At 37.8% G+C, this 15,317-nt stretch overlaps 1 protein-coding gene across 1 annotated transcript in view; it reads left to right on the plus strand.

Moving 5' to 3' along the window:
- Positions 1 to 15,317, plus strand: part of LRP1B (LDL receptor related protein 1B) — a 618,836-nt gene that overhangs the window by 114,581 nt on the left and 488,938 nt on the right. Inside the window, exon 3 of the mRNA XM_014941128.1 lies at positions 5,927 to 6,064. Within this exon, the coding sequence (XP_014796614.1) occupies positions 5,927 to 6,064 (138 nt within the window). The remainder of the gene's footprint in view (positions 1 to 5,926; positions 6,065 to 15,317) is intronic.

The raw sequence follows: 15,317 nt of genomic DNA on the forward strand, positions 1-15,317 counted from the left end.
CTACGTTACAGTAGAAAAGATGAGTCCTGTGGCTCTGTTAATTATTTACATCTATGTGGTGAAGATGAGCAAGTGTCTGGCACACAGAAAACAGGGATCGGAAAAAAGCCAAAGGGAAGGAGTTTGCTGGAGAGTCATCTCAAACAGAGCTCCTGACAGTGTCCTCATAATGGCAGTATGCAAACAATGTTCATGTTTTTTCGACAAAAAACCTATTTAAACAATTAAAGTTATTGTATAATATTAGATTTAGACTGTCTGCTGTTTGCTTTTCTCTAGTACTTACGAAAACACACAGAGAAAGAAGAAAAGGCAAGCAGTTGTAGAGCATCATAAAGCCAATCTCCATATGCTGTGTTGTGCACCTGTGGGTTCGTTTGGATATAACACTGGTGCCACTGTTAAAAGTGCATCACAGGGGTATAGAAATGGGAGTTTTGTGTGCTGCTAGGAGGCTTGTTAAGCTTTACAGATAGATAGAGCCTTTTGACCTATTTTGTCTACAATAATACACAAATTTGGAAACCATCCTTTGGAAGTGAATTTCAATGTGTTTGCTTTCTTTTTTTTATTTTGAGTTTTTGACTGACTAAATTATATATCGGCACTTTTAGCATGAGCTAAGGTCAGTGAAAACCCTTGATTGTTTGTCTACAATAATACACAAAATTGGAAACCATCCTTTGGAAGTGAATTTCAATGTGTTTGCTTTCTTTTTTTTATTTTGAGTTTTTGACTGACTAAATTATATATCGGCACTTCTAGCATGAGCTGAGGTCAGTGAAAACCCTTGATTAGATTTGGAAAACTTTGGCTTGGATCACTGTGGTTCTTCTCACTGTACAAAGCTCAATGAGCCAAAGCCCGTTCTTATAAAGGGAGGTAGATCCCAGAAGGCTGATGGTGTCCATATCCTTTGTCAATGAAGAGCGAGGAGAGATGAGACACAGCGCTGGACACGTCAGGGCTCTGGAGTAATGCAGAGCACTGATTTTCAGACTGTGAGGACTCAAAGCCATCTTTTGATTTCTGAAGCTCTGTGTTACCTCTTGGGCTCCTGTTTGTTTCAGTGTTGCTTTCTGCAGTCTTTAGCAGTCTCACCTCTTACATCTTGCCATAGGTTATGAGGACGTGCTATGAATATATTGATTCATTTCCACACTCACAACCCTACTGTCTGCCACTGGTCTTATTCTCTCTCATGAAATAATTCTGGAGACGGTGTGCTGTGTGTGTCAGGTCAGAGATTACAGCTATTCTGCCACAAACAGCACAATACTTCACCTGCTTTCCTCTTCTTTTCAGTTGTCCGCATCCTACTGTGTTTATTGTTCTTCTTTCATGGACAGCTGAATACTTGACTTAATTGAAGGTGACTTCAAACTTATATTCATTATTAGCCTACATGGTTGAATAAAGCATATGGATAAAAGTAGCAATGAAGAAGGGGTTACTTATGATACATAAATCCTTATTAAATATTAAATTCTTTCTTTCCATATATATAAGATACCAAAGAATAAATCTTTTAAGTATTTCCATGAATTTGCCCCAGTGTTTCAAAGTCCTGATATTAAAATTGTGCATCTAGTCTGTGTGAAAAATTACTTTTTAAAGCAATTATGATACCGTGGGATTCCGTGTGTGTTTAGTTTACACTTTACATCATTAACCTGTAACTACAGAAATTAATATGTAGTATTCAACCTCTTGCAAGTTTTCAAACGTTTAACATAAAAAGAATTAATCATGGAAGTATAGTCTCTCTCTTTCCCATTAATCTCTCATTTTCTCACAAAAGCAACCTCTTCTAATGGCCATACTTTTGCCCTAAACCTTAAATATCATTGAGGTGCAGTATGTCTTGGCAGGGTCAGAAACATTACTTTAAGATGTTGTGATTTCAAGTTGTATAAAAGATAAATATTTTTTAAATCCCTGGTTATCGATGGTGAACTGGGAAAAAAATAACTTTAGAAAACCACCTGTGAGGATGATTTCTCACACTTTTCAAACTATAATAGAGATTTTATGTTACTTTGGCTGGATGTGGCAGGTTACTTCTTGTTGCAAAAACCTATGTTAAAGAATAAATACTCATTTTCTCAATTGATTCCTCAATCTTAAATATCCTATACCACACTCTGAGCCCACAGGGGTTCCAGCAATGCTATGGAGGGGTGTTAACAGGGAGAAACAGGTCTCAGAGTCTTACAAGTGTGTTTGATGAGATACCTACTGTATTGTACCATAGTGGAGTATTTTCATTTATCCAGGGAGATCCTAAAAGTTTTGTCGATTATTCCTTCTTCAACTTTGGGCTATTTTGGCTTATTTATACTCATTAATCAACTTCATTCAGTAATACCACAGAGAAGACCTAGGTAGTTGCTACACCAAAACTTCTCTAGAGGGATGTGCACTACAGTCAATTATGTGCATCAAAATTATCAGTTTTATCTTTGTGTCAGATTCCATCCACTGCTGTGTTGGTGCTTTTTTACCTTTTCCAGGGTTCCCACCTAGAACTGAAACTGCTGTGTTGATGCTTTTTTACCTGGAAAGGTACAAAATACCTTTTCCAGGGTTCCCACCTAGAACTGAATTCAAAGGCCGTTGAACCAGTGGAATAAGGTTTTGTTTGGGGTTACTGCTCACTGGGGAGATGGTTGACTCCATAAAGAGAGAGCAGGATGGATCTGTAAGTCAGTGATGGACAACACAAATGGTGATTTTGAAGGCATCCCAAAATTTGATATAATTGTTTCTTCTGGCTGAGGACAGCCCAGGATTAGAGCTGCTAGAAAATTACTGCTCTTCAAATAAATTGGATGTAGTGGTGTAAAAGGGATGCACCACATTTGGCTGCTTAGTCTCTTCTTTACCTCACTGACCTGAGTAGTTGAAAGAAAAAAGGGCTTTGTAAAAACTTAGCTGAGAAAGGTGAAAGGATTAACTCAGAAGTTGCAGCTTTGATGCTTTTTTGGTAACAGCTGTCAAATATAAGCATCTCTAAATGAGTTTGCAAGAAGTGGGTGTGTACGTTTTACTGTAATTTAATAACTTTTTGTAGCCCTTGAATTGTGCCGGGCACCCTAGCATGTCCTCTTTTTGTCTGGCTGTCTCTACAGTCTTTGCAAATATCTTTTATTCATACTTTGTAACAGCTTTTTTACCGTTTCTCATTTAACCATCTGTTAAGGGGCAGTTACACCAAGGAGACAGTTAGATATTCTTCTTCCTGAGCCATAGTCTCTTGAGGTGCACAGCACACCATGAGCAACACTGCTTCCACCCTCTTCACCCTCCAAGCAGTGTCCTGGGGTGAGGATTTGAAACACCAAGACGGTGCGTTACCCTAATTGCAGCCAGCAGTTTTGACTATTTTTCCACCAACTGGCAAGTCTCGGAATTATTGTGGGTTTTGAAGGGAAGAAAAGACACCATCCACCTTCTGTATTCTTAGCATTCCTGCACTGATGTAAAATACACTGAGATTATTTTGAAGAAGAACGCTTTTAAATTCCTTTTCCCAAAGTTCACTTGATAATGCTGTCAGAAGTGGCTGGCTGTTAAAGGGAGAAGGAAGAGGAGTAAACAAGATAAAAAGCTACTCGTCTTTATTTGCATCAGACATTTCAGCCTGTGCAGCAGCTGGGGAGGATTCCGTGGGAAAAGCCCCTGCTGCTCAAAGGCATCGCAACATGCAGCTTTGTTTAGCTTAATTTTTTTATTCATGGAAGGTGGTAGGAATTGTGGGCAGGGAGGCCTTGGGAGGTGCTGGCTTTTTCCACTGACGGTGGCAGGTGATGGAGACCTGTTACCTTTTAGAGTCATTTTACAGACAAAAGTCTTCTACAAAATAAGGCACAAGTCTTCTATAAAATAGGGCTTTTTTGGACTGAATTTCATCTTCATCTGCAAGGCAAGTTGCCTTCCATAGCATCATGCTTGTAAGGAAATAGAAAGTACGTATTAATTTATCTTAATCCCATGAATAAGTTAATTGCTTTATAGAATCATGGAATCATAGAATTGTTTTGATTGGAAGAGACCTTTAAGATCATCAAGTCCAACCATTAACCCAGCACTTCAAAGTTACTCCTAAACCATGTCCCTCAGCACCACATCTGCACACCCTTTAAATCCTCCTAGGGACGGTGACTCCACCACTTCCCTGGGCAGCCCGTTCCAATGCTTGACAACCCTTTTCCATTAATCAAGGAGATAATTGGTGTCATTTTCCTGAATATTAGGAAAAAAAAATTCACTGAAAGGGTTATCAGCCATTGGAATGGGCTGCCCAGGGAGGTGGTGGAGGCACCATCCCTGGAGGTGTTCAAAAGACAGGTTGATGTAGTGCTGGGAGGTATGGTTTAGTGATGGTGATGCTTCTTGTTTGTTGTGCGGGTGTCTATTTTTGTCAGTTAGGTTGGTGGTTGGACAAGATGATCTTTAAGGTCCCTTCCAAATTAGAAGATTCTGTGATTCTGTGATTCCATCGGGGCAAAGTGGGAAGGTGGAAAGGTCAGAGGAGGGGAACTGGATGTTGCACCTCATGCCTTGTTGAGCTTTGCGGGCACCTGATCTGCTTGGGAAGGAGAGCGCCTGCCCTGTGCTAATGCCAGTTGTATAAACAAATACCCTCCTAGAGGCAAATGCACTGGAAACTGCCAAAAATTGCCGAAAATTGCCCATCCTGAAAGGCGAACATGTAGCACGCAGAGGAAATTTTTAATTAAAGTTTTCTAGTAGTTTTTAAGTTAGGATTTTTGTTTAGCGGGCTGTGCTAACAACTATCTGTATTTGTTTAGAAATTGTGAATTCCCTCCAGAGCTCTCCTTTGCTTTGTCCTGCTGACTTCCAAGAGACCAGAGCTGCCAAAGCTGAGATTTTCCCACTTAGAAGGGAGCTTTCAGCTCCTGCCTGTGATTTCTGTCCTTCCTCTTGGAGTTAGTGCCTGGGAGAAGGTGAAAGCATATTGCACTTGAGCACACTGTGTCCCAGGATATATTTCCCTTGAGGACTGTTACAAGCTGTCAGACTTTAGCGCAGACTCGAGGCTCCGACACATGCAATCAAGGAGCTTTAAGCTGTTTCCTGAAAAAAAAATCCACACCTTCAGTCTCCATGTAGCTAATTGTATACTGTGTAGAAATTATGATTCATCCTCTAAATGAGCTAAACCCTTCAGACCTCTAAATGTTCTTTGCAGTGTGTTAAAAAAATCTCAAAGTCTTTATCACGTGAAATTATGTTTGGGTTGGTGTTTTTGTGGGGTTTTTTTTTATCAGTCAAAACCCTCCCTAAGAGATAAACAAAAGAGATCCTTAAAAAATCCCTGAACTTCAGCAAAAATCCCTGTACTTAACACTTCAGAGATAAGGCGACACAGAGCGATTGGAGCTGGGATGGTATCCCAAAGGGAGCAATCACAGCATCCTTTATCTTCTCCCCCCCGTCCTGTACTGCACAGTTTCAGAGGTGGCAGATTCTTGGGCTGCAGGAATAGTTTCTCTGATCTAATTCAGCCATGAATATATAACATTTATATGTAATTTCATAAATATCTAAAATTATTTATATAGCACAACAGTGCGTGTAAATACTGGTACCTATTATTCTTGATATGACTCATGATACGATATTCATAAAGCAATTGAAAATTTTATTATACTTTTTAATGTTTGCAAACACCTGTATTTTTGGGACTCTCTGACCCATTGATTTCCTTTTAATTGCACTAATCACTTCTTGATGGTTTCAATTCTCCTAAATACAGCGATGATAACGCACTAAAAGTCTGCAAAATAGACTAATACATGGAGTGTTGCCATTGGCTTTAAAATGGAAATGCAACGTAGGACTTGTCTGGGTTGTTGTAGATCTAAAAATATGTATAAGAAATTTTCTCTGTATTTTTTAGGTCCCGAGGAAGCAGATCTCAAGTGCCCCCCGAATTCTGTGAACTGCATTGGTACAAACAAGTGCATTCACTTGTCCCAGCTCTGCAACGGGGTCTACGACTGTCCCGATGCGTATGATGAGGGAGTCCATTGCCGGGGTAAGTAAATGTCTTCTGCTATATTGGGTTGGGGATTTTTTTGAGTGCAAAGAAAACCACAACTTTCTTATTCCTGGGAATACATATAAAACAAAAATGGATTGATAGAAATATGTTTTAATGTATGCATCAAGGTGATTTTTGAAATATTTCATTTTAAAAAAATGCAAGTATAAAGTCCATACAGGTTTTCAGACTTTGTCTTTAACAATTACTGACCTTGCGCGATGGAAATGGTTGTACCAAAAGAAGGATGAGGAAGCCCTTTCTCAGGGAGCAAAGATTGGGTAGCACGCAATTTGCCAGAATGTTTTTTTTTTCCTTATAACTTCTGTTGAAACAAAAAAGCCAATGAAAAACACTAAAAAATACATCAGCTTTGCTTTGAGCATTATTCTGCATTGAGGACTTGCTTTTGAGAGGATTTTATTCTTACAATCTACTGTTTAAGAGGGTAGTTACCAAATTTTGTCAAGGAGAAATCTTAATTAGAAATTGGTGGAGGTCGACTTTTTTAATATCTCAGCTCTATTCCTCAGAAGACTTATTAAGGTCTGCCTTGGGGATAGTTATAAGATTGTCATATTAAGCCTAAATCTTGGATACCGTGAGTCATTAACATGTCAGTTATTCTTGATCAATAGATTTTATTGCTCAGATTGTTGATGGTTCTCAACAGATCTCATGTTCAAAATACACAGGGACAGGTCCTGGGGCTTCTGCTCCAATCCAATGTGACAATATATGGTAAAAGATACAATTAAGGGTATAGTTCAGAAAGTTAAATTAGAATTTAAAAGTTCACGTGGACAGATTTCCTGAACTGTCACAGTAAAATCTAAGCCTGCACCAAAAATAAGCGATATGGAAAAAAAAGCACAAAACCCCCAAAAAAGAACGGAAAAAAATGCCAGCTGGAATTAATCAGTGTAATACTGCTGACTTCACAATACCACCAGTAGTTATTTTTATATTACCAGATGAGGATACAGGCTGTCATAAAAAAAACGACAATTCTTATTCACAGTGATAGGGATAATTTCTTTTCTTGAAGGCTCTACTTTTGTACAGTCCTTGTTCAATGAGCATTATGCAAAATCAAAATTTGTGTCAGCACATTGATTTGAGTGCTGGTCCCAGCACCCAAAATACCCCAAACACTAAACTGGGCAAAGCAGTATTTGGCCTATCCTGAAGCTTGCTGAAGTTGCAGGGGAGTGTTTTTCAGAGAACTCGTCAAATGCATATTCCTGAATAATTCATATATTTGTATAAATTACTCCAGATTAAATGACACAGTATTAAAAACTTCCAGTGCTGAGTAATTATTGTATTATTACCGTCTTATATTTTTATTGTATTTTAACTCTTTAAATTAGGAGATTAATGGAATCAGAAAAAAAATAATAACTGATATAAACCCCTATGTTAGTCTAAATTAAATAGGTTTGGTTTTCATATGTAGCACTATGTATATGTAGCCTATGCTTTGGAATGTGACAGCACGTAAAATACCTAATATTTATTCATACTCTTCTAATTTATGCTCAAATACACCTTGTAAGGTTCATATTGATTCCCACTCATTTCTTTATTATCATATACGAATATGAAAACTTCTCAATGGTAAAACTAATGTCTGCTCTAATAAATTACCATAGAATTTAGTAAAATATACTAAACAAACATCTGCTCTAAAGCACCCAGAACACATAGATAATGAAGTTCTTTTGTATTATATCGCAGTATCTCATGTAGTAAATGGTTAACAACTCATTAATGTTGATTTTTGTAGCAATTATGTATTTTTATATGCTTATTAGAGGCAGTTCTTGAAATTATTAGTGGACACATTTCTATCAAGAAAGCCAAAGAATAGAGAAAACAGTCATTTTACATTATGATCATGTGGTTTGATGCTAACAACTGCCAAAAATGTGTCATTATGATACGTTCCTACGTGTTAGATATTTGGGCTGGATGCAGTATAGTTGTAATTATTCTCTCTTTCTATAAATATATGTATCAGAACAATGCATGGGGAACCATTGAGTCATTCTGTTGTACTTTCTTCTAAGTCCTGAATATGCAAGGCATATATTTAGATCATCTGTGTGGCTAAAAGCTGCAGAGTTGCTTCAGAAGCTCAGCTGAATAGTTAGCTTTTTCTTGATATTATTAACAAAAAAAGGCATTCTGATCATTTACTTAACGTTCTTCATATGAAATGTTGGATTGGAGAAGAGAATAGCGTTTTTAAAGATTTAATTGCAAACAACTCAGTTGGTCACCGAGCTGACTATGTTAAAATAATCTGTTGCTAGCGATGCTGATAGTGCTGTGTAAATAAGTCACGGATTGTGCACCAGGAAAATAAATTGTGATACAAAGCCTGGGGTGTGTGACCACGGCAAAGAACATTTCGGTGAACAGGGCACAGCTCCACAGGAGCAAAAGCTTCTAATAATGGTTTAAGAACTAACGGAGTATGAGCACTCAGTACCTGGAACTATTCTAATTTCTTTCTCTAAATTTAACATTCTTACATTAATTCATTATATCATGATCTCTGAGAGATATATTCAGGCCTGCACCTATTCCTGGGCAAGTAAAAATATGATCATATCTGCAGTGTGAAATGGTAATGTATGGGAAATTTCAAGGAAATAGTAGTAAATGCAATGACATTCCTGTCTCATCATCTTTTATTTCAGGCACATATGCATTTTTGCTGGTGAATGTAATGCATAAATTCAGGAGGGGTTGTGGCAATATGAAATAAAAAATGTTTTATTATGTACGGTTGTTTCACATTATGTGTTTCAATGTCCTTCAGAGGAGAAGGGGGTGCGTAGTTCACTGAAACTGAAACTCACAGCATATAATAGTGAGAAGACATCCGTGTTTGGTCATTTTGGATTCTTTGCTGTTTTTTGACTAATTAAAGAATGCTTTAGAGAGGCTGCATAAGCAAGGGATCAAAGTATATACTAAACCCTCCTCTAAAGCGTGAGTTGGGGCTGTTCAGCTTTCTGAGATTCACCAGATAATTTCACCCCCATCCACTCATGCTGAATGGGGAGCTGGTGCCCATCACCTCTTTGGAGGCTTGATAAGCCTTAAATAAAGTTTACCGTTGCCAAAACTAGACCCAAGCTTGAGTGGTTCTGGTAGAGGACTGATCCGGAACCACTCTTGAGAATTAAATTTCTTTCTTTAACACAGTTCTTCAGGTTTCTTTTGAGAGCCAGGTCTTTATCTCAGTTGTATTTTCAGCCACTTTTAAAGCTCAGCCATGCAATGAGCTGAAAAGTCTTCTGGCACAGGAGACTCACTGAATTATTGCAAGCTGAACTATTTGGCTCTAGGTCTTTCCTTCCCATGGCTCATCCAGGGGTATCTTTGATATGGGACTGGCACTGGGTCTGGCTGTGGTCAGTTAAAGTAGGTGTGATATGGCTACAGCTTGTCCCAGCCTCTGATTCTGTGGTCTTATGAAGGTTAAAAAACCTCATTTTGTTCCAAAGACTTTAGGAACAGCTTAGACAAATATCCGTTGCGGATTAGACGGAGTAACCTGGCCTTGAGCAGGTAAAGGATTAGATATATCCTTAAAATAATTTTGAGAGAATTACAATCACTGTGAATCTTAGAAAGGGTTTTTTGTTAAGCTGCAGAGGTGATCTGTGCAGTTTTATAAATCAGTACTTATATGTATGTATTTATATATATGGCAAAAAAATTGAAGGTGGTACAACAAGCTTGATTTTCGGTCTGTCTCTGAATTATAGCTATAGAACATTAGAACTTTTACAGAGTATAGAAAGGTCCTTTTTCGCTTAACAAACTTAAAGGATAAGTTATTCTGAATAGCTGCAGGAAGAGTTATGCTAAAGTTCTGGATAGCCCAGTCAGAAAATACTAAAAGAATACTGAAAACAAAATGCAAATACTTTGCATCCCTTTGGCTTATACCAATTTATCATAAAATGGAACATTTTTGGAACAATTTCTGAGAAGCAAAGCTCATGTGGAATTAAGAGGCCCAGATAAGAGCCCAGTGAAGGCACTAAGTGCACACTGATGCTCTGGCTTTAAAGTCGAAGTATATTTTGCATTATAGTGCGATACCCATCGCGTGTCTGTGGACGGTGTTACATTATGCAGTGGGAATACTGCAGCAAGTTCAGCCAGCCTACTTGACAAGATGGAATAGTAACAGCATTAATTGTATGGACACTTCTCCAATGGACCCACTCACCGTAAAGTATAGTGGGATCTCATGAAATAGGCTTCTGTCCCAGCCTTGAGATGGATTGTGCTCTGTATTGGGAATACTGCAGCAAGTTCAGCCAGCCTACTTGACAAGATGGAATAGTAACAGCATCAATTGTATGGACACTTCTCCAATGGGAATATAGGGAGTATAGTGGGATGTATATGGGAGTATAGTGGGATCTCATGAAATAGACTTCTCTCCCAGCCTTGAGATGGATTGTGCTCTGTATTTCTTTGATTTGAGGATAAACAAGGCAGGGATTTGGGAAGGGGATGCTGTGTGGATTCCCTGGAAGTCTACTTGCACTAACACCCTGGAGTGCAAAGGGTTGAGCAGCTTCTTGAGGATGCTGTCTCTCATTCTAGTTGTTCCTACTGATTACCTACCGGTAGTATCGGCCAGTATCCTGGCTCTGTGACTCACAGGAGTCACTGGACCAGGGCTCGGTGGAGCTCAGGACTTTGGTCTTCCTGGCTCTGATTCCCAGCAGCTCCTCACTGAAGATGGAGTTGCATGAAAAATAGGCCTGTATCTTTTCCTATCTGAAATAGTGATTATTCAGATTGCTTATACCCTCTCATATTGAAATTAATCATAATTGCAAGACTGCAACATCCATTAAAGCTTGCTATTTGGAGAGTTGTTATACATAAGGTGATTACCTGGTTGTCTACCTCTCTGTGTACTTAGCACCGTCGACAAGATGAGCCTGGTCATACAGGAGAATCTGCATTCCCTTCAGAAGACTAAATATCTTATGAAAATAACTTCAAATTTTTGTTTGATACATTAACTGGATGTAACCCAACATCTTTTAGTAGGTTAATTAAGATTAAGAAAATCTAGGAGAGATCACAGAGGTTACTTGAAATACTTTCTTTTTTAATTAAAACTGGGATTTTGACTGAACATAACAGAATCCTTCCAGGTCTTCAGATTATTTGGATCTTTGTTAACTATGATCTGAACCATAATCTAGTCAAAGAAATATGCAAAGTCAAACTCTGGATCATTTAGTATTAAAAAAAAACCCCGCAGAACATGCATACAGAAGATTTGGCTCAATAATTGTTATGTTTGTAGCAGCCTATAATCAGAGTATTATTTTTCTGTTTAGGCTTTTTGAATGAATTGTTATCGGAAGGCGAAGATAAATGCTGCTATTACTGAATCATGTTTTTGTTCTGGCACTTCTACAGCTGGAACACTGGGAAACTTTAAGTAGTGTTTACCAGAGGGGAAAATACAAATTTCAGAATTTTATGGAAACTTCAGGCCTTTCAAGAATGAGGCAAAATTATGAAACTGGAAGTTATGGAGCTACATTTAGCATTTAGATCCTAGTCTTTTTTTTTTTTTCTTTCTTTCTTTAATTTTTTTTTTTTTTCATTCTCATAAAGTCGTGTAACAAGGTAACAAAGAAAACCTAAATTAGTCTCGAATTAGAAGTGTTCCCAGCATTTTTTCATAAGACTGTTTCTGGAAGTAGTGTACACCTGCAAAAGAAATCCCTGTAAACTCATTTGGTTTATTCTGACAAGCTTTAAATCAATCATCCTTTAAGACACTGATGTGCAAAGTGTCACATCAGGTTACTGAATCCTTGAATCCCCGGGAAATCTCACAGTGCTCCTGAGGTACCAGTGGGGCTGCTGAAACCATCAGGTAACATTTGGAATTATTCCCTCTGCAAGTGCTCTGCTTCTGCATCAGGCTTTTTACTTGTGGTTATAAGAGAGAAAAGAGAAAAATGTGTAGGCACTAAAATAAGATGATTGTAGGTATTTTTGCTTTGGAACAGAGCTGCTAGTAAGTAACTACGCTTGTCTGGGGAAAGGCTTATTTTGATTTTTTTGATTTTATTGTATCTCCTTCTTATTTTACCATCCAAATATCCAATTTCTTGTATATTACTGTCTTTCCCATCTTTTTTGCCTTAATAGAACATGATGTGGCTCATTGAAATTAGTCAAGGTCATTTAGTCTATTCTCCTGTCAAGACAAAGAAGTCATGGGCTCCGTGATTTAATAACTTTCTATCACAAAATCCCTTTGCAGCAAAGCAAATGAAAGGTGTCTGACAGGGGATAGACGTTTGAGTGACGTGATTTCATCCCACCTTTTATGGTCTCGCTAAAAGAGGCCAGAACATACAAATGAACACCATTGTTAAGCTATCAACATTGTCAGTGTGGCAAATTAAGTGTAGAATTTAAATGTTTGACCATATTTGATAATAATATATGATAACACATCATATGGATATATGATAGTACATGGTTTGTATGGAGTGTTGTGATCTTGTCCATTAAAGGACTGATGTATGTCTTGTCTTCTCCCAATCATTATTTCCATTTCAAGTTGCAGTATACATTTACCTGAAAGAAAATGTTGGATAATGTTCCTTACTGGCAAAAATCAAGTGTTGGTCAGTTATGGAATACAAATACTGATTATTTTTCCTATTTAGCACACATGTTAAATACATATACTTTCTTCAAGGTCATGGAAACCACATTTACATTGGGAAATGCAGTGTTGAATGGTTGCACCATGGAGTTCTTTTTAATCTTCCTTATGAGAGAGGAGAGTAAAGATTTTAACTCAAATATTTCAGTTTTTCTATGATTCTATTGCCTAGTGAAATGCACAAAGTGTAGGAAACATGCTAATAAGTGATATTTTAAACAAGATTATGGTAGTTAAGAGGACCAGTTAGTCATGGTGGCAGTTAACTGGCTTGTGTTAAAGGCTACACAAACCTGATGAAAACAGCTACAGTCAGTGTTATAGGGGGGTGTGATGGAATGATCTGAGAAAGCTTTGTTCTACTTTCCAGGGATTTAGGTTAAATGGTATTTATTGTTGCCTGCTGCTGTTGTTGCCTGCTGTTACTGTTTTGAGGCTGCCCTCTATTGAGAAAAGAAAACAAACATTTGAACTCTTACTATAAGCATCTCCTTTTCAGTTTTATTCAACAGTTTTTATTTCCTTTCTGTTGAGTAGTGTGTTTCGTGATTCTTTTTCCCTGTTACAGCTAATAAAACTCTTTAAGGAATTGTCTTATGTAAGAAATGTAAGATGTTTTCTGTACAAATACATTTCAAAGTCAGTTTATGAAGATGTATACCCTGGGTATAATCTCTGTATCGGGAGTTCCAGGTGTATTCATATGGCGAACCAACTGACACTCAGAAACTCACCCTGCAACTAGGAATTGGAGCTGCTGCTTGGCTCCAATTAGTTCACATCAGAGTATATCTTAACTGCATTTTCGATATATAGGCGTTGGAGGCAGCTTTTCAGTGAGGAGAAACTAGGGCCTGACACCAAATGCTTACAAAACACGAGTAACCTTGAGGTGGAGGGAGAATTGATAGCACAAGGTTTATCTTCAGCTCTTGTCTCTGATTTTCGGGGGGTGGGGGGTAGCTGAGGCGTACTGAAATCTTATTTAGAAGGAGTAATGCTTTTTTCAGTTTTCTTTTGAGCATTTTTTCCTTTTCCAGCATATACAGGAACGTTTAAATTTACACTAAAAATAGTGTAAGAATTCAAATAATACTTAATAGTAAAATTATATCTGATGAGGAAAAATGCATCTGAGGCATCTGTCTGCCAATAGAACATGCTATTATTAAATTTCCGTGGCCTCTTATTCCAGTGACATTATTTGCCTATTACTCATATCAACAGAGTTTTAAAATAATTGGGCAACCTGGTGTTTGAAGTGAGGAAGAAAATTAAGTGAAAGGCACGTGTGCTGAAAAACGTGGCTTGTTCCTTCTAAAGCTATTCATAAAGTCAACCTAAATTTACAGAACGTTATCAAACTGAAGATGGAAAAGAGGAAAGAAAAGAGAAAATTCCGGGGCCAGCATCACATAATTTGTCAGAAGTGCAGTTGTCAGTTTTCTGCCCCCGGAGTCCTCAGCCAAGGTAAATTATGAGACCTGATTTCAAGTTCTTTCACTCCTTGCCTGAAGGGATTTGACTTCCCAACTCCTTATCTTCCCAAGGTGAATAAACAAACCAGCAAACAACAAGATGTTCTGTGTGGGGGGTGCTTCAGCTCCTCATGGTGCTCTTCTCTTTGGAATAAACGGTTAAACATTTATTATAGCAAATACTTGAAGCTCCAGGAGTGTTCATTTGAACTCTCATGGTAAAGAGTCAATTTTGGTCTCTCACTTGTTCTCATCTCAGCAATTAGTTGTGTATTGTTAACGGAATTCTGGGATTAGGGTGGTCCTGCCTGGAATACATATGTTTCTAACAAAAAATCCACCTTCCTGCCTATGTATATATGGCATACTGGTATCCTGCCTTTTCACACAGTAAAATTTATAGCTGAAAAGAAGAGAACTCATAATTTTTTTCTTCTTGACAAGGACCATAACTTCTTACCACATCCCACTTCTTGCATTTTGCAATTTTAAGCTCGCGAAACTGTAAAATCAAAAAGCCTAAATCATTTTCAAATTGTGTGATGTAGTTAAAAAATTAAAAGTTTCCATCATTCCGTAGACGATGAAAAACAAGTCAAGATGTCACCAGCGATTTTAAGTGAGATTGATAGTAGTCAGTGATGTGAAGAAGTTTGCTTTGACACTTTGAGAAATAACTCTTGGTCTTCCACTCAGAAGCAAGAAGATGCACAAAGCATAGAAAAACTGATTTTCAGAATTCATTATATCCTCTCTGGAAAGTTTCAGTCATCTTTTCTCCACAAAACATCTGTGTCAAGAAAGTGTAACTTAGTCTTTAATTCACAGGAGTAACGCCTATATTTTGAGTTATCTGTAAAATGTACAGATTAAAATACTACAAGATGAAACGGAAAGAGTTAAAAATTGCACAGGAAAGAAAGAAAAAGAAGTGGTGCCATGGGAAAGTACAGACAGTAAAAGGCAAGTAAAAAGAATCACTGGAAGCAATCAAGTAAGAACAAAAAGTGGGAAAATGTGGAGGCCA

Source organism: Calidris pugnax, unplaced genomic scaffold (genome assembly GCF_001431845.1).
Source record: "Calidris pugnax isolate Ruff unplaced genomic scaffold, ASM143184v1 scaffold60, whole genome shotgun sequence".
In the NCBI taxonomy this organism is placed as follows: Eukaryota; Metazoa; Chordata; class Aves; order Charadriiformes; family Scolopacidae; genus Calidris; species Calidris pugnax.